Here is a 20,171-nt window from a genome sequence, read left to right on the forward strand (position 1 = left end):
GATCGGTGTTGACGTAAATAGTTTTTAATAATGTTTTAGAATTTTTTTAAATTTGTTTTCTTTTTTGGCTAGGGGCCGACTATGGTCGCCGGTCAACTCTTGTTGGCCAAAGCAAGGGCGCCTCGGCCTTGGGTTGCACTTGGCAAGGGCGTTGTGGCCCTCTCCGAGTTTGGGTGAGGGTCATGACGCCCATAGCAGGCACGGACATCGCGGCCCTCACCCTAGGCGGGAGAGCTAGGCCGGCCCTTAGCCAAAAAACAAAAACAAAAGAAATAAAATAAAAAAATTATTAGAAATTGGCCACATTAGCACCGGTCGGCATCCACGTTAGCAATTTTCGACCAAAATCAATCGAATGAACTGAATTGACACAAATTTAAATGTTTAGGATTCAATTGATAAAAAAAGATTTAGAATTGAATTAATACTTATAATAATTTTCCATTTATTTGGGATAATAATACGGACAGATGGTGAAATTCGATTCAATATTCAATGCAGTACAAATACTTTTAACTTAATCAATTCTTCAACTTTGGCCTAATATACAAATATGGTTCATCTCCACATAATCTAGAGGCTAAATTTAACAATCTGTCAAATCTTTTCACAATATCGTATGGACCTCCATGCGTTTTTCACACGTGAACCCATTTCATCATAGCCGTTGTTCAAATATTTGTGAAACGATTTTTCACAAAGAAATACTAATTTCTCTTTTCGATTTTTGGTTGAGTCGCACCTGACGTTCTACGCAAGCTTTGGTCGGTCGCGATTTATGAGAGGCGACAAATAAGACATGTTAAATTGGATTGCGAAATTCTATTGCAAAACCCAACTCCTCTGCCAGAAATTACAAAGAACAGTAAACCATAAAATGAAGACTTGCTACTTGAGAGGATCGCTCGCGAATGTCTTTCTCTATGAGGCAAGCTTTCACAACGATAACAACAAATCACTGGCAGACCCTAGAAAGTTCATTCTTACATTAATAACGAGTTATATTCCGCCTCCACTTTCGACTGTTCTCCGTGGAGGCTGTTGTGCTGATAGATTTAGGCTCGCCGTGCTCCTGTTGTTGACGAGAGAGATCATTTCGTCCATTGAATCAAATGGATGCGAACGGAACCCGCTCAACCATCATGGCACCAGCCTCCTATGATACCCATGACGCACACTCTTCACCCTAGTTCAAAAATGGGTGGACGCCTTGAAAGGATGGCCACAGGAATCAGGCTCCTGCTCCATTGCTTAAATGCAAGGTCATTTTGATGCTCATAGCTGCTAGCTCAGCAGCCAAATATCTGAAAACATAAGGCATCGCGACGGTTTCCATTCCTCTGCTTGTCTGGCACGAGTGACAGGTGACCTTTTTAGGAGCCCTAAGAGGCGGGAGCCCTCCAATCTCCCTGCCCACACGTCTTTGCGGCTGCACAAACTCCGTAGTGAGCATGCTCCCACAAAGGGAGCATACGTCAGCAATATGGTAATCAGAACACGTGTGTAACCTATCGTGCAATAAATACGCTGCCCCGTGTGCAAGCATGGAATCTCGTTCCATCTCCCCAAATCGGATGCCTCCACCTCGCTTTCTTCCTTTGATGGGCTGACGTGTGATCTGGTCTACCGTTCCAGTGGAGCGAACCTACAAATTAAGAGTAGAAATCCTTTCATTTAGCCCCAAAAGGGGAAAAAAGAAACATTAGTAGTAATCCTTGCTATCACAGTTGCGCATGGATATGAATGGCAGCTCTAGATGATAACATGATGATTGGACTTAAATTCTGATTTAGCGACTCTTTCAAACAGATTTGTGCTCCAAATAAGCACATTCATGGATCAAGAGTTGCATTTCATGGATCCAAAGTACAAAGTTTTTGGTAATCTAAATGCACACTATTTCATGTCATGGTCAACAAGACGTTTTCCTTAACATATCAATGAGGATTTTCAAAAATTTGGATGCACTTCTTCTCTCATCCCCAACCCCCCACCTAACACCCCCCAAAAAAAAAAAAAAGATAGAAAAAAAGGCGGTGAGCAAAAGATGTGCTGTCTTCAGAGCCGTGGTTCTAAAAGGTTAACATGAATTGGTTATGCCTTACATATTTAATTGGGAAAAAATCCTAATTTCACGTGCGTACGCCAATATGGATGAAAAATTTATTCTGTAACGCAACTATGCGAGTAACTTCTCCCCCCCCGCCTCCCCCTTTTTTTCCCTCCGAAAACCCGACTCTCCTCCAAAATATAAAAACGAAAAGGAAAAGAAAGGTTTTGGGGGAAATTTTACAGGTTTCCATGTCAGCGTCCTTCAATAAAGTAATTGTGTCAAGAAATCACCCATGACACGGAAGGAACAGAAAGAGATACTTACCTGAAACTTGTCCGAGACCATGTGCCTTAGTCGTTGATAATACACAGGCCCAATAAATATCTCACACGTGAGTTCCGTTCCATAGACACCACTGTATAGCACTTCCAGCCCATGGTAATTGAACCCTTTCTTCCTTAATCTGGTCCCAATTTGATCAACAAGATTTTCAGATTCAGATTTCTCTTCTCCATTAGTTTTCTTAGCAGAGCTAGCAAATGGAGTTGCATCGACAAATTCACCATCTAAGCTGCCCACCTGCCAGACAAATTACTGAATTCTCTAAGTTGTGTAGGTATATTTATACATATCTCGAACCTTAACCCTACTACTAAGCAATAAAATATAGCAACAAAGCGACTACTTCAGTTCAACCATGAAGGCAAAATATTGAATTCATTATAAAGTCCATCTAAGCTGTTCTACCATTAGTGGTACCTTGGCAGCAATCGACTCTAGAAGCATAGCAATTGTCATCCTGGAAGGAAATGCATGGGGGTTGATTATCAAGTCTGGACGCATTCCTGTTATTCCTGAAAAAGGCATATCCACATCTGGCCACAACTGTGAGCAAACACCTTTCTGCCCGTGCCTACTGCTAAATTTGTCACCAATTACAGGATTCCTTGGATGCCGAAAACGTATATTTGCCTGCTCAGAAGGGGATAAGAAGAAAAGGTAAAATGAAAGACCATCCCACGCTTCACATCCAAAAGTTTGTTAAGGGGAAAAAGGGGAGAAACAGAGATAACAAGCAACCACAATTCATGCTGCATTGCAAAAGCATTATCAGGGGATGCAGCTAAATGTAAAGATGTCAATGCACAAAGAAGAACCTTCAAAAGGACTAGCTATTTCACAACAAGCCTATTCACTGGCATACACCATATGCGTGCGCAACTCTACCCTGCGAAAAAACCAATCCGACTCCAAATATCAAATGAAAATTTTAAAATCCAAGTAGGCCTCAATATCCACGAAATACCAACATAAACATGAGAGCCCGTAACAAAAGAGAACAGTTCCAAAACTCCTGGACGCTCTATCTCTAATTGAAATATAAGGTACACACTCAGTACTCAGACAGCCATCTTTCAGAATATCAAACAAAATCACATTAAAAGTCCTCTTTTCCTTTATTTGAATTTTTGTAGTCCCCTATCTTTATCTCCACAATGACCTGTAATGTTTAAAAACAATCACAACATATTCTCCAATTCTAAAACCAACTTCGCGTTAAGTCAGAACCTGCCACAGACTAATGTATAACAGGAACTGGCGTGTGTCTGCTGACATTTTGTGCGGTAATGGTCATAACTCCTTCAAGTCAGTCAGCAAGCAAAAGACATGGTTACACATTTCAGGTAGGTAGAAAGATTATGCACACTGCTACACCAAGAGAACTACACATGGCAGCAATAATAAGAACCGCTAATCTACACTGATAGGGCTCTCTCCAGATAGAGACTGAATTCCCAGATCTACGAGGTTGGGATAGAGAGAAAAGGAAATTGAAATATTCCAATATCTTGGGCACCCCTCATGGGATCTCTAGCACTACCTCCAGCGCCTTCCAAAAGATCAACTCCAGTAGAAAGTATGACAGTTCATCTGTTTAGCCGGGGAAATCAACGGGGAAGAAAATACTCAAAAAATTTGTTCATGTCCACTGACCTTTTGAAGACTTTTCTTGTTTTTCACATCAACAGCCACATAATCGACTATCACAGATTCCGACCCCTTGTGCAGTTGGTTTTTGGTAGTATTTGTGACCTCATTATATATACTGCAATATGGCTCGTTTGGATGTATCATCTAAAAGAGAAATGTCAAAGAGTTTATCACTATGTAAGAAACAGAATTCGGTGGAGGAAAAGAGTAACGACAGCGTGAAATAGATAGTCAACCTGACCGATGTGTGGAAGTCCATCGGAATCAATCCAATGGTGAACTGATTTATCAGTGTTACTTCGCCTAAAAATCCTCTGTGCTCGATCAGATTTGCTGCTTTGCTCAGATAAGTCGATGGTCTCTGTCTGTAGCAAAATCACAATCAGTTCAAACAACAACCAGCCCATAAAGTCCCAAAAAAAAATATGAAATGCTTAAATCCAGTTGAAGAGATTGTAACAAATTGCATGCATTTAGCAATGTCTCAAACATGACCATCCTAAAAAAGGAAGAAACAAATCCATGGGACCACTCATATACAGAAGTAGAGAAAAAGACCAAAACCCGGCACGTTTATAAGGCAACTTATCCAGCTACCACCAGCAAAATTAAACACTTTAAAGTATTTCAAAATAACCAAGTGCTTCATCAACATTAAAATACTTCAAACACAGTAATCACATGCAATCGCACCAATAACCTGATATTTTAGATGGAAAGGGTGTCCAAGAACTGTTTAGGTTACTAGATTATACTTGACCATGTCTTACATGTTACTCTACCATGACTTCCATCTAATTACTCTTGTGTACTTTCAAATCTGCTGTGATGGGAACTAATTCAGTGGCCATGGCTATCAAAGGTCTGATGACTTGCTTTTTTACAAGATACCATGGAATTGATTTTGACATCTTTTAGATGTTGTGAAAGAGTAGTACAGCATTTCAGGGGATTGAGTCATTTGATGCTGACGGCCAGCTAACCATTTAGTAAAGTTTTAGATGAGTTTACTCTTTGGATCTTTTGCATCAACGGTTAACATGAATTGAGACATTTTGCTTAATTTGACACACATGCTGATGAGCTTTCATAGACGTGTTTCCTTCACAGGTCAAACCAACTAACAAACTTGCCCACATATAACAAAGGTTGAATGGACCCACTCCACATGGAAAAGCTTTTCTCCATCTCAAAAGCTCGTGGAGAAAGAAAATTTGCCAACTGTTATACAGGGTATATACATGTGCTCACATGCTAAACAGGGGAGAAGCAGCAAGAGCAATCGCAGGAGCCTGTTCTTCTGAAAATGGCTCAAGCAGAAAGAGAAAAACCTGGTATATTTGTCCATGGAACATTCCACGTTCTACAGATGACTTGTTAAGAATCATAGCATCCTCCATATCATACCTGATAGTATCACATAGTTAATATTCAAGGGCGAAAAAAAAAGTAGCAGATATATCTATCACCTTGAATTTTACAGAGTTAATTCCAAGCATTACCCTGAATAAGCCAGCACAGCAACAATTGCATTTGTCCCAGTTGGATACTCGTCTATGCAATACTTTGTATATGCACCTGTTCGTACTATGGGCGTTTGAGGAGTCTGCAGAGTCCCAAGGTACAGGTTGAGAAACTATACTAAGAGAAATAACACAAGCAGCACCCACAGATGCAAACTAAAATTTTATTGATTGATTATAACAACAAATTAGCTGCACGTGCTGACTTCCAGATCAGACTCAAACAAGTTCATGCACTCAATAAGTATAAAAGGCAATGGCCGTTGGTCATGGATGCCAATCAACAACTTAGCATGCAGAAATTCTGAACAGATGAGCCATTTACCAAGTTCAGTACAAACAACCATTGAAAAAATTTGAAGAATCAGATATATACCTGAAGATGATACAATTTTTGGTCCGCACGGAAGTGAATGGCTTATGAAGAGAAAGCCATTGTTTGTTTTGCCATCTTAGATTACAATCAACAAAAGAAACAATGGAATATGAGCAAGATTTACTTAAGGGTCCCACTGACCATCTTCGGGTCTTGAGAGAATTTAAAGAAACTTCTGAAAATAAGTGGAGAAATAATAAAAACCTGACACTGGTACATGTTTCGTGGGCTCTGATTATGATCTGACCATGGTGTGAGGTTAGCGACCACACTGAGCATTCCAGTTGGATGAATCTCTTCATGAGTAGCAGGAAATTCCTTTCTTCTTCCCCCATCTCCACCATCAGGGCATCTAATTTCCATAAACACCTAAAAATTGCATAAACTGATTAAATACGACCACCTAAGAAAATCCAACAAAAGATTCATCCTGAAATAACCTGCTCAAATGGACCAATGAGTTCAATGTTTTGGCCTTCATCTACAGGAGCAGATATATTTCTAACTGGGCGCACAAATCTTGAAGGGTTTGTGAATAGATAAAGACCAGGATAGGCGCCACCAAAGCTCAAAGGAACATATCCTACCTCCAGATCATCGGGAATCTGCAATTTCGTGCACAACAATGAGGACAAACAAAAAACTGGAACAGTGATGCAGTTGGAAACTACAAAAGCAGAAAGATTTGATGAAACACGAACCCCTGAAGTAGTTGACAGCTTTAATCTACGCAAATAAGAAACAGCCTTTTCAACTTCAGCAGAGGGAATAGAGCCCACAACCCGCCCATCTAGTAGGACAGAGAGAACTTCAGGAGGGCCAGCTTGAAAGATTTTGGGGAGTGAAGGTGTCATTCCAACTTTAATCAGAACATTTAGAATTGAAGTTCCTATCTTGAAAAAATCTCGAACTTCTCCTTTTGAATCAAAAAACGATGTGATCCCTGAAAAAAGGAAGATACAATGCTTGTTGCCATCATATGAAAAATAAATTAGTCAAAGAAAACAGTTACAGAACTATATGGAACTCGGCCCTTTATATGCTAGTTGGAAGCGTACAAAAGCACTTCTTTTGTTTTAAAAGCGAAAAAAACAGAAATGTAGGCTCTCAGCAACTTCTTTTTTCTTTTTAAGATTTTACAAGTAAGATGGGGAAGGAGGAACTAATAAATTGAACCCAATACGTCTTGGAAATTGGTCAAAGGTGGACCACTATGGGGCCGCACCACGTTCCTGGTGATGACTGTGGTTGCTAAAGGCACTTGTTTGAAAAACTGGTTAATGTCAATTTGTTAAGAAAACCGAATATTAATAACTTGTTCTGAAAGCTAGTCTTCCAGACACTATAACAGCTTTCAAAACACAAGGCCAGAAAATTTTGTCATAAGAAATGATAAAATTCAAACCATTTATGGAATAATGAAATTCTTAATAGCAATCTGAAAAGGTATGTTAACTTACTACAGGTGCAAGTCATATGGTTAAGCAAACCACAAGGTTCCCCATCAGGAGTGTGTACAGGGCAAAGAAAACCCCAAGATCTGCAAAATGCCAAAAGATGAAGAGGGGGAAAGGGAGAGGGCATGGCAAGAGCAGTCAGAATCAGGAAGAAGAGCATAAAGTTAAGACACGGTCAAACTGATTACCAAACAACACATACTCAGGTAACAACTTTCGAACACTCGTTGTCCGCAACCCCGCAAAGGATGCACCCCTATGTACAGCCCGAAAATGTGAAAGAAAACGCAGGAAGTTTAGCCTCTCCGCTTGAACTGTATAGCCGGCCCTCTAATAAAGCAGATCCAGGATACAAACATTAGTCAAGCTCCACTATGACATAGCTAAAACATCACAAGAATATTAGACAAGGTTAAGTAAATTGACGTTGGAAATAAAGTGATAAGGTTAGTAACAAGATGCCGATCAAGGACAAATCCTTATATTATTTCTTACCTATTTTCACATTTTACAACCTTAAGATAATAACAAATTGCCCCATGCTAGAAATTTCTGCAGAAGGTAATCGCCTCCAAATTCTCAGACTAGTAAGAGAGCACATACAACGAAAGCTAAAAAATATGTCAACATCTAGAAACAGTTCTTAAGGACTAAAAGGAAAAGAAAATTAATCCCCCCAAGTACGGAAAAAGGAGTGTGTTAGTTGGATGTGTGAGATGGATAGTCACTTACATAAGATGACTAGAGTAAACATATATGTTTAATCGGCCTAGAACTCATTATTTAAGCTTTAGATCAAACCGAATTCAATAAGTATGTTACCAGGGTTGTGTTTGGGCACTCTCTTGGGTTTTCAATGAAGTGTTGAGTTAACAATGATATCAAAGCCAATAGTTTGCCTAACCAGTCCCCAGCACTTATCAACATTTGAAGAAACCTAAGCAAGTGTCTTGCAAATCCTCACAGTTTCTCTTCAGAGGAGGAGATACTCAAGCAAGGCGTGCACTGCAACGTGCAACAGATTCCTAGATTTGGTTTGCAGTCAAGAAGCCCATGTTGGATTATAGTCGAAGGCAGTTTCCTTGATTGGTATTGCAACCCCTAGCAATGACTGGAAGATTCAGGTAGGTTGCCAAGCGCAGAAACAAAAGAAAAAAATCATTGTCAAGTAGAAACCGAGACTTCTGACAGCTCGTGTTATCTCCTACAAAATGGTAACATGTCCTAAGCAAAAAGAGACCCTTTCAGGTATGAAGAGTCAAATGAAAAACATTTTCCAAAATAAACATGTTCTCTCTTTAATGATGAGGTTGACAACTTCTCTTCTGGAAACCTAAGAAGAATGAAGTCTTATCATATCTAAAAGGTTAAGAGGCAGAAGCTGGAGTAGCCCCCAAACATGCTTTTCCAGCTTAACACATTGAATTAGATGCTCTTCATTCTCACACTTTCTTCACTTCAGTTAGCTTCCGACTGGCTAGCTTGCCCAAGTACGAAGGGTATCGTACCCTCATGGTTGTGGAAGATCAATTTTCAAATAATGGGGGTCTTCATGCCAAAGCTTACTTTCCTTTGTGACTAATCGTTAAGATAGAACTCGGAAGTCAGCTTTCCTATTTCTAATCAGCCATAGTGAACCTATTATGCTTCCAGTGTATTCACGGGAACCATCATAGAACTCTAGAAGCAGTAGCACCCATCCTTAAAAACAACAAGGAACATGCAATAAGTTCTCACTCTAGTTAAAAGAAGACAATACACAAAAAGACCATGAAATTACTGCTGTTCCATCTCACCCAACAGTAAGAAGCACAAAAATATGGAAGGAAAGGCACTCATTTAAAGAGCAGAAAGAAGTTGAAAGTCTCATGTAGCTTCCGATTGATTCAAGTCCATACCAAGACACGAGTCATAAAAAGTGCTTCAACAATTAACCCCGTAGTTTGATAAGAAGATACACTTCACCTCCCTCAGTATTTTGCTTGCATGAAATATCATCAAAGAGAAGGCACTGACGAGAACTGTGAGATCATTTGTATTACAAGAATGCACTGTAGTGCTAGAAGTTATACACACCTGCTGCAAATCCAGACCTGATTGTGTAACGAGCCTTCCAGTTTTTAACATATTTTCTATGGCTGAACCAATCTGCCTTCCGGGATTTTTGTCCATGACCTTCTTAACATGTGCCACTACATGATCACATGTCAAAAAGCACTCATCAAAAACTCTAAAATAAACCAAAGAGGTAGGATAAACAAGCCAGACATAACAAACTTTAGCATGTTAACGGCAGTTATGAACCAGAAAAATCTCTCTTTCTTAGATACTGAAGCCAGAAAAGATCAACCAACACATGATTCCATCAGTCATTACAACAATAACTCCAACCCAGTTGAATAGCAGGGGGAGGGGCTAACATCTTGAGAAAAGATTAAAAGTAACAACTGAAGGTAATAATAACTTTTTCAACAATTAACACAATCAATAGCGCTCTGAAGAGAATATTCCCAGGGAAAATTGGTTCATTCCAACAACAGTAAGGGCCTTGGAAGAAACACAAATTTGAGAGAGAGAGAGAGAGAGAGAGAGAGAGAGAGAGAAAGGAGAGTACAATAACATACAGCTAGAGAAATCAAAGTTTTTGCCTTTGTTCTTCATCTCGTCTTGAAGAAGCCTTTTTGCCTTTTGTAGCCAATCTTCTAGTTTGTCCTGGAGAAGTGACAAACAAGCAATGAAATGTATTGAGCTTCAGCTGCGTTGAGAAAGCACATTAAGTACTGAGATATTATAATCAGTCCAATCATATATCCAGAGTGGAGGCTAAAAAATTCTACATTTAGCAAGATTTTAAGTGGATCAGGGGGCCGAAATGCAGATCAATAATTCGACCACTAAAATGCTACATAGCACCTTACTTTTGTTAAAACAGCCACCTGTTGGTTTCTTGCTTCGCATACACGCTAAAGACCAAAAGGCCGCAATTTCAAAACCTCTTAGCAGCAAGCTGATTAACCTTTTTTTTTTCATGAAATAGCAAACACGACAAGGGTCACTGTAAAGTGACACTAGGCCCAAACCCTGAAAGCAGGGGACATATTGGGCCAAAGATAGTCGGAACCCTTAACTGAGCTGAGAGTTGAGCTGAGAGTTCACAGGTCTACCCATAGTCAAAACCTATTGAAAGTGGGTTTTGACCAAGGTGATCTGCATCAATGACCAGACTGGTATTAAGCTCGCTTATGGCAGAAACCATGATCCACAATCCCCGTTCATAAAAAATTAACATTAAGTAGAACATAAACATATGTAATTTCCCATTTATCTGGTCCAAGTTTTAATCATCCTTCGGTAATGTGTATTAAAGTAACAAAAAGGAAAAAATATCAAGAAGATACAATTCTTGTACCTTCAAATAAATTGTAATCAGGTGACCAGGCAGTAAAACTTCCTGATTTTGCAAAGAATCTGGGTTATCTGGAACTGAAGTCTGGTCGATGAGAGAAAAAAGTTTCTGCACCATAAAGCTGGATGAAGAATACAGACAATCAGAGGATAGCTATTAGAATGAATATCATGCTGCCACTTCTTTACAACGAGGTAAGTTGGAAGGAAGCTAACATGAGAAGATTGAACTTGTCATAGTTGTTTTTAAGGTGGACAAAAATGTAGTCCCAAAGAACAGCATCTGCAACCTGTGAAGGAAGAGAGAAATGAAGGCAAGAACTCCATCATTAAAGACACAAAAAGAATAACAATTTAATAAAGCAATGCATGCGATAAAACTTACAGAGATGTAACTTTCATTCTCTAGACCCTCCATAACAGGTTGGAAATGCTCTCCTATATAAGGAAAAAACTTTGTTAGTCATACAAGAGATACTTAAGCAAAAGGAACAGTGAAAAATGTTAAAGAGTACCGATATGTTGCAGACATTGGTGTCGTGTAAAAAGAGCCAGATCTCGAAGTTCGTCAACTATAATCTTAGCCCTTTCACTCACAAGTTGAGTACCCACAACACCCCTCCCCCTCTCATATTTCTCACTATAGCAACTTGTCAAACTAGCATAAATTTCATGATCATTGGTGTCAATAAGTGCCTGTTGATAATAGTCAAGATCTCAATTAGCAATAACATGAGGAGAAGTACAGCAAAGATAGAGGAAAGGACATAGATGAACATATATAGCAGGCCAGCCAGAGTGGAGGCAAAAGTATTAATTTGCATAATATCTTCTTTAAAGCAGAAAAATGACCTCCACTACAGCATTGTCCTACAGTCTCCAAACCCTTGTTCCACAACCATCAAATAAGGGCAAAGAGAGACGGGTTAATAAAAACTTGATGGCAGAAGAAACCATCCATGGCTCTGATCCAAGACCTAATGATTCATGACGGGGGAAATTTCTGGCAACCAGTGATCACTCCACAAGTTCATAGCAGATACAGGTATTCAAAGAGAATTTGAGGCGGCTAAATAAGATCTGTTATAAGTTATTGGAAGCATTGAGAAAGTACACAGGAGGAACCGTGCAAGAAAATCTTCCATCAAACTTCAACCAGATTTTTTAGGCACTGAACAAGATTCGCTATAATTAAATGAAAGGCAATAACGTAAACAGGAGGAAGTAAATGAAAACTCCTTCCATGAAATTAGACAGACAAGGGAAGGAAGGAAGCTGAGCACCTGACTGCCGCCTAAATAAGAATCTAAAAGTGAAAGGCTATCAACTAAGTTGTAAGGTCCATACAAATGTTCACTCTTCATGCAGCAGATAAGGAGGAAAAGCTTCTAACATCCAGAGTGAAGAGGAATTGCACTCATTGGAATTCCTACATATAAGACATGCACACAACGATCGTGCAAGGAGTAACACTTCCTTGTTTAGATGCATCTGGATTGCAGAATTTCCAGAGGAGGTGCCAACACTCATAAACAAGACGAAAGATCTAGGACAAAGCTTGACAGGTCAATTCACCATCGCACATGATATGAATGAGACTGCCACTGTATATATAAATCATTTGCAACTAACAATAAAGAGATAAATTTCATGAACCAACGAGGAAGTAAAGAAGCATCAGCTATCCATTTGCAACATCCCACAAACAACAAAGATGATAAAACGGGGAAAAAACATTCTTATTGGAAGTTAACAATTACAGCACCTTCAAAACAACGCCAACAGGAAGCAAATACTCTCTAGACTGAATCCTGCAAAAAGTCATTTAGAGCAACCAGTTAAAATCTCATATCAAAAGCAAAGGTTTAATTCACCAGTTAAAGAATCAGAATATCTTACCAAAATCCAATTCTCGCACTACCATTTTGAAGGTAATATAGTTTAACTGTCACAGAAGACTGGTCCTCTCTCACACACCTGAAAAGGGATTAAATCAGAATTGGAAACACCACAATCACCTGGGTGAATTAATCCTAGACAGCTGCAAGATCACAATAGAAGACAGAATTTGCAAACGCAAAACCACTTTCGACTACACAAATTTTGCTAATGATTAAACAAAAGACTTAGTTTTCTCAACTCAAATTTGGGCATAAATTCAACAGGCAAAAAATTGTGCTAAGTAGTCATTCACACAACCCTCCTCTAACATCACTTTTCCACAATAGTCCCAAATCATAGCGATATTCCTAAAATAGCCACCATATTTGAGAGAGAAAGCAAAAGGTTTACGAAATCGGACCCTACATAAAGTCGTAATATATTTGCTTACAGCACGCTGGCCAATATAGCAAACCAAGTTACATTTTTAATCGCCATATGAAAGATCACACTTGATCAATGGGACAAGAGAACTAGGCTTTCTAGAACATTAGAGAAGTCAGAACTTATGGCATCTTCAATTCCATAGGAAAAACAATAAGAATCTTGACTTGCCAACACGAGTTACAGGTAATCTGCTTATAAAATTTACTAAGAACATACGTGATTTAAACAACACTTATTCGGCAAAATGGTTAATCATTGCCTAAAAACCTGTAAAGGCATTTAACAGCGATTCTCCAACATAACAGCCTATTGCACTGATAGTTACCAATTGCCATGCCATGGCATCCCGTATTATTGTTAAACCCTTGCTTTTAGAGTCAAACAGCAGAAAATTTGTATGCAATTCTGTACAACTAAATGTACTACTTTAATGACTAATAGCAACTTCATGCACGGTGTACAAAAATGAAACCTTATTACTACTGCTTTGTCTGTATATCCTTCACGTCGGTCACGAAATGAATTCCGCACCATGCTCATCGGCTGAAATATAAATTGGACTCAGATATTATCACAATAAAATAAACAGTCAATGGAAATGAAAAATTTTGAGTTTATAAGTAGACCGAAAGCTAAAAGATGGGTAAAACGAACTTTACGAAAAGAAAAAGGTAAACAATGAAAGCTTGCAGAGTTCCATTTGTGTCCAATCCCCAACCAAAATATAGTATGTAATAAGGAGTGCTAGTGCAGATGAACAGCAATTGGCAAAGGAACGTGCTTACATAGTTCCGCTTTGGCAATATCAGAAGACGAACCACTCTCTCTAGCCCATTCAAGATGAAATAGCTTCAAAAGAATAAATTTGTCAAAATTTGATAGAATGACTAAGCATAAGCATCTCGACAATACTTGCTGCTTTCGACAAGGAGAATTTCTTATTTCAGTCTGTGCTAAATTAGTTATTCAATGATGAATATAAATGATTCTGCTCGAGAAGACCATGCATAATCACAAGCACAATATTAAAGAAATGGCGGCACACCCACTATACAAAACAACTAAAGAGATGTGCAGCTTCTACAATCACACTAAATAACGACAGTTACTTCAGGTGTGCATGTGTGTAGAGACGCCTTTCCAATAAAAAGCAAAAGAAGAGCTTGTCAAGGGGAAGAAAAAGAAGAGCTTGTCAATAAATGATAATTAATCTCTGTTTTAAATAAAGCAAAAGACAGTAGCATAAACAAATGAATCTCCATTTTCAATAAAGCAAAAGAAAATAGCATAAAATCTATCCAGTGGATATGCAATGCTCCAAACCTATACAGCAAATATTGATGCTCCATATCATTAGTTAAAAAGATACAGAAAGAAAATAACTTACCCACCCATCTCAGAAGACTCCTCTTTGCAAGAAACCAACTTTTGCGGATCAGCGCCTCTCAAGTGGCACCTCTTTGACTGCAGCAAAATTGAATAATGAATCTTTGACCATTACTTAGCAACCATGGCAGTATGGATCTTTCGTAATCATTTCGAAATCAGAAGCCACTTCAATCAACTCGAAGAAAGGCAGATTAATTCAATCACCATCTACCGATGCCGATCTTCTTCATCTCCCTTAACATGTATATAGTCTGTTACTTTTTCAGAATGGAAAGTATACATGTTGAAGTATTATCCCACATCGCTTGACAGTGGGTCCTAAGTGCCCTTTATATTTAAGTGGTCTCCCTCCACCTATAAGCTTAAACTTATGGGTTGGACTTTATATGATATCAGAGCCCGTGCTATCCCTTTCACGAATGTGCGTAGTCAAAATTCTACGTGCCGCTCGTAATTCGGCTTGCACGTGAGTGGGGATGTTGAAATATTATCCCACATCGCTTGACAATGGATCCTAAGTGCTTTTTATATTAACGTGATCTTCCCCCACATGTAAGCTTAAGCCGTTGGATTGGATTTTATAACAATACACCTATTTATCCATAATTCAAAGCATTCTCACTGAGATTCAAAATAAAAGCAAGATTGTACAAGCTAAAGAAAAATAACATCCAATATACAACAGACACAGCAACATGACAAGTGCCAATTTGAACGGTAGCATTGGAGATACTTAGATTAAGAACAACATGTTGGCATAATGGCTATAAGACATATCTAAAGAGATTGTACAGTCATTATTACACTGAGTAGTGTTCACCATACACTGGTATATCCTAGATTACATTGCATGGTAACGCGGATAAGTTGAACCATTGCCTGCCTCTAATACAACACCGGAGGGTCAAAAGTCACAAAAGCAGGATAAAAGACATGAAAAATAGGAAATTATGGCACAACTTCAATGTGGAGCTTAGCATGAAGCAAGATTAGGGAAATGCTGGTTCACCAATTTATTAGATAGAATTCTATAAGGGAAAAATTGCATGCAAGCCGCCTCACAATTTAGAGAGGAGAAAAATATCAATCACTTAATCACAATATTAAGGACACATATTGAAATAATCTAGACTGTGCAAGAAAAGTAAGTGCAAGCCCAAATAAGCAAAAAAGGTAATTCAGACTGTCGTTGCTGAATTAGCTTCAAATCATCTAACTGTGAAACCTCCATTCATATAGAGAGCAGACTCTCTGGTTCAACAACTGCTCTTAAGTAAGGCAGAATCGTATAAAGAAGGAAACTTAACTTTGGGAGATTTAATCTGTCTGGTGGCGGAAACAAAGTGCTACTGGATGAGTAAAATCCCATTGTTATAGCAGCAGGTGGCATAATTGCCACTTAATTTCTTGTGTTGGAAATCTTATTTCAGCAAAGTAGCACCAGGAAGAAATTAACAGAGGAAAGCCCTTCTGAAATCGTGTTACCTTTAGAGAACTATTCATGGCTTTGAAACAATGTTGGGAGTATAAAAAGGACTCCAGTCAGTGAAAAAAGAAAAAGAAAAATGAAGGAAGCTTAGGATAAGAAGAATCTTGATAGGACCAGGATGACAAACTGACGCAACAGAAAACCCAAAACAGACCCACTACTAAATACTAATAAGAAACCAATAAATTCACTCTGCAAAAGTCGACCGAAATATGCGGCATAAACAGCTCGTGAACATAAAGGAAAAGACTATAGTGAACCGAACAACCAAATAATGGTATTGGGAACGAAATAAAGACTAACCTTTAACATTATCGGAAGATGCCCGAAATTAAATTTCTCGCGTACGGCAGGTCCATTGTCGTATTGAAAACAGAGGTCAACCATGAACTTCCCTGAGTAGGAAATTTTAGCTTGCCTACACTATTTGAGATGCGAAACAAATAAGCCTAAGTCGACCCAACCATTGGCACAAGGATAAAATCAAATCAAGCGGGACTCGAATCAACTGCAGCAGTCTTACTTCGTACGGTAACAGATTATCGCGATTCGTCCTCAAAATGCCCTCCTTTTTAGGTTGATATACCTCATGACGCTCAAACGAGAGTGATTAACTTGTCAAGGATGAAACTTCTATGCTTTGTATAACATAATTGAATTGGATGCGCGCACCAATTGCAGGCGAGAGAAAAAGGGATTGCCTTACCGTTCCAAAACTTGAACAAGAGACAGAAAACTTAAAAAATGGGACGAAGAATTGCTCCCACAGAGGTCAAAATAGGATATCAATTCCATGCAGCAAGAACGATATTCTAAGCTAATAACAACAATAAATGGGTGAAGAAAACAAAAAAAGAGCACTTTCAATTTCTATCGTGATTTCGTAAGAACTGGTGAGGCAAAAGGCCATCTTTTCCAGATTTTTCTCTGCCTCCAGGGTTACCCGAACGAAGCGAGGCAGCAATTCGAACAGATAATAAGGATATTTCTAAGCGTCTTCTTGGAGAAGGGATCGACAATTTGGACGGGCTTGATGTTAGAAAGCATAGTCCCCAAACCGTGCTCCACGAGGTGGTCGAACGACTCTATGTGGTGCCTGACCAGCTCTCGCAACGCCTCGTACTCGGCCGCATCGGGCTTCGTCGCTCCCATGCTCGCTCGCTCGCTCTGTGTCGCGCTGAGAAGCAAGAACGTGTTTCTGTCTGGGGAGTTGTATTGTAGGGTTTATGGGAGGTTTTTGCAGGAGATGTCCAAAGGGCGTCGTTTTCCTGGGCTCGGACTATAATTCGGGTCGGGTCGGGTCGAAAAAGTTGTCGTCCCTTTGCAACCCCTAAAGAGACTTTAAATTGCAGGGCCTGTGTGTTTCGGCTTTTGAGAGATGTATTTAGAAAAATATAAATATTTTTAGGTTAAAAAAGATTTTTGAAATATAAATAGTATTTGGTAAAGTGTATTTTAAAAATACATTGAAAAGCAATTTTGACGTAAAAGTCATTTGGTAAAAACTACACTTTGTAAATGACTTTTACTATTTTTTTTTTCAAAAAATAAAATAAAATCATTGGCACCGACCAACCGCCGACAACCAAATATAGCCTTCGGCCAATTGCTATCAGTCATATCTAGGTGCCGGCCGACCTCGCCCGAGGTTGGGTGGCACCCAAGCTTGACACCACCGAGGTCGCTTGCCAAGAACCTAGACGACACTACCTATGGTCGCGCGCGACTTCAAGCAATGCTAGTGGCTGCTCATTGGCTGCTCGCAAAGCCTTCACCACGTATCCTTTGCCGACAAATTTAAGATTTTCAAATTATGAAAGTTGAGTGAGGGCAAAATCGAAAGGAAAAAAAAATTACAGTTGCCTTATGAAATGTAGCTTTCTAAAGTACCTCTGGAGCTACTTTGGAAATACAATTGCATTTCCCAAAAGTTGAACAAAAAAACAAACTGAACGTTATTTGCATTTGGCCTATAAACTTTAGAGTCTCGAAGTTTCTTCCAAATCTTGAACTAGACAGGTTCAAAGACCGTCATTTAGTCTTAGCCGACCTTGTGTTTAGCATACAAATAAATCATGAAAAATAATTGAAACAAAATATTTCAATTGAAAATAAATCATGAAAAAAGAAAAGAAAAGATTCCTTTTAAATTTGTAGCTCGCATTTGAGGGGTATTTTTAAATGTCAATTCTTTGCACATGCAACTCAAGCTTGGTAGCAAAGTTTTGAATGAAGAACAAGTTTGCAACTCATAGGTAAACTAAATTCCTCTTAAGTCACGATTGACTGAATCTTGATGTATGTTTAAAATTTAATATTCTCTCTTTTCTTGGTAAGCTAAATCCATCTTATATTAAACGAGCTTAATTTTTTCCCTTATAATCTATGCATAAATACTTATCATTTTTAATTTACGTTGTCTATCTCACTATCATACCACACGATTACACACTTTGATAAGTCATTAATACTTGAGAAAATTTCAAATAAAAAATTGAAATAGAGCTATTTCCTTTATAAAAAAGAATAACCCAAAAGACGATCCACACAAGTCATACGATGGGTTAAACTTTATTCCCTCAAAAGGAAGAGGGGAACCAAATCAGAGCTATTCAAAAGTATTCACTTATTTATTAGTAACGAAATCTAACCTTCGTTTTTTTCAAAAAGAGGAAGGAAAATCATCAGAGAATCACATCTTACGATTTATTTCCTATTTTGTCATGTTCAAAGATCTTTTCGACAAAAGAAAAAAATCTTTAGAGATTTTAAAATAATTATCAAGCACTTAATTAAAATTTAAAAAAATATATGCAAAGAAAAAGGAAAACAAGGATCAACATCGCCACCAATAAAAAAGAGAAAAAAAAAATCTCGAGCCGGCGGCTACATCCAGCCAAGGACCGCCGCACATTACACAAAAAAGAATCAGAAAACAACAAACGAAGAGAGCCACTCCACGTTGAACACGTGTCCACCAAATAGAGGGTTTTTTTCAAAATTAATTTTTTTTAAAAAAATATTTACGAAATTATTTTTAAAAAAAAAGTATTTACGAGTTTGGGCCTCGCTCGGCGGTTGAGCTGCCGAGCAGGCTGTGCTGGGCCCGCCCGCCCCATCCGCCGAGCGGGGTTTTTTTTTAATTATAAATTTCATTTTTTTAAGTGTTTTAATTCTTTATATTTATAATATTTAGTTTATTTCGTATTTTTTTAACATGTTTATATTTATTTTATTTATAAATTTTTTCTTGTGAAGCTTATCTTTATAACATAATTAGCAATAATTAATGTAAAAATTTATTAAGATCTATAATTAATAAATAATGTTGTAATTATGTAATTAATTTAAAATATTCATAAAATAAAATTCGTAAGATATATAAAAAAAATGACATTTTCATGATATATTCATATATTGAACAGACAGAAATCCATTCGGAAGGCGAAATGGTGATGTGTCAAGAACCGGCGGATCGGGTCGATGACATTGGATCGGGCTCAAATTCGGTCGATTGAAGTGAAACGGCGTCCTAAATAATATTCATCTCCGTTGGCGAGGGTGAACGATGGATTTTTGCGATTTGAGATCGTCTAGACGGGTTTTCCTATTTTTTAAATATTTTCGAGATTTATTAAAGAGAAAAATCTCAAAATTCAATAATAATCATCGTCCTCAAAAATGTTATAATAACACATTTTATAGGGTGTTAACCCAAAACCTAGCCCTAGTAGGATTTTAAATATCAAAATCCAAAATTACAAACATTTCTCTTTAATAAATCCCGAAAATACTAAAAAAATAGGAAAACCCATCTAGACGATCTCGAATCGCAAAAATTCATTGTTCATTCCATTAGCGGTGAATATTGATTAGGATGCCGTTTCGCTTCAACCGACCGAATTTGAGCCCGATCCAATGTTGTCGACCCGATCCGTCGATTCTTGACACATCACCATTTCGCCTTCCGATTGGATTTGTCATCGTCAAATATATGAATATATCATGAAAATCTCATTTTTTTTCATATATCTTACAAATTTTATTTTATAAATATTTTAAAATTAATTACATAATTACAACATTATTTATTAATTATAGATCTTAATAAATTTTTACATTAATTATTACTAATTATGTTATAAAGATAAGCTTCACA

General features: G+C 38.1%; 1 protein-coding gene across 1 annotated transcript; it reads right to left on the reverse strand.

The window, feature by feature from the left end:
- Positions 1–800: 800 nt before the first annotated feature.
- LOC115742223 (DNA-directed RNA polymerase I subunit 2) lies at positions 801–17,209 on the reverse strand. The gene is given in 27 exon segments (XM_030676370.2): positions 801–1,645; positions 2,378–2,632; positions 2,813–3,025; positions 4,049–4,189; positions 4,282–4,410; positions 5,377–5,452; positions 5,548–5,651; positions 5,945–6,019; positions 6,149–6,313; positions 6,385–6,549; positions 6,646–6,887; positions 7,405–7,484; positions 7,604–7,731; positions 9,478–9,593; positions 10,026–10,113; positions 10,811–10,928; positions 11,023–11,096; positions 11,192–11,244; positions 11,322–11,502; positions 12,572–12,617; positions 12,706–12,783; positions 13,607–13,677; positions 13,920–13,983; positions 14,522–14,598; positions 16,316–16,435; positions 16,536–16,618; positions 16,999–17,209. Coding segments are annotated over 27 exon segments (3,522 nt in total). The 5' UTR covers positions 17,165–17,209; the 3' UTR covers positions 801–1,231.
- Positions 17,210–20,171: the final 2,962 nt, after the last annotated feature.

The sequence above is a fragment of the Rhodamnia argentea genome, chromosome 5 (assembly GCF_020921035.1).
Source record: "Rhodamnia argentea isolate NSW1041297 chromosome 5, ASM2092103v1, whole genome shotgun sequence".
NCBI lineage: Eukaryota > Viridiplantae > Streptophyta > Magnoliopsida > Myrtales > Myrtaceae > Rhodamnia > Rhodamnia argentea.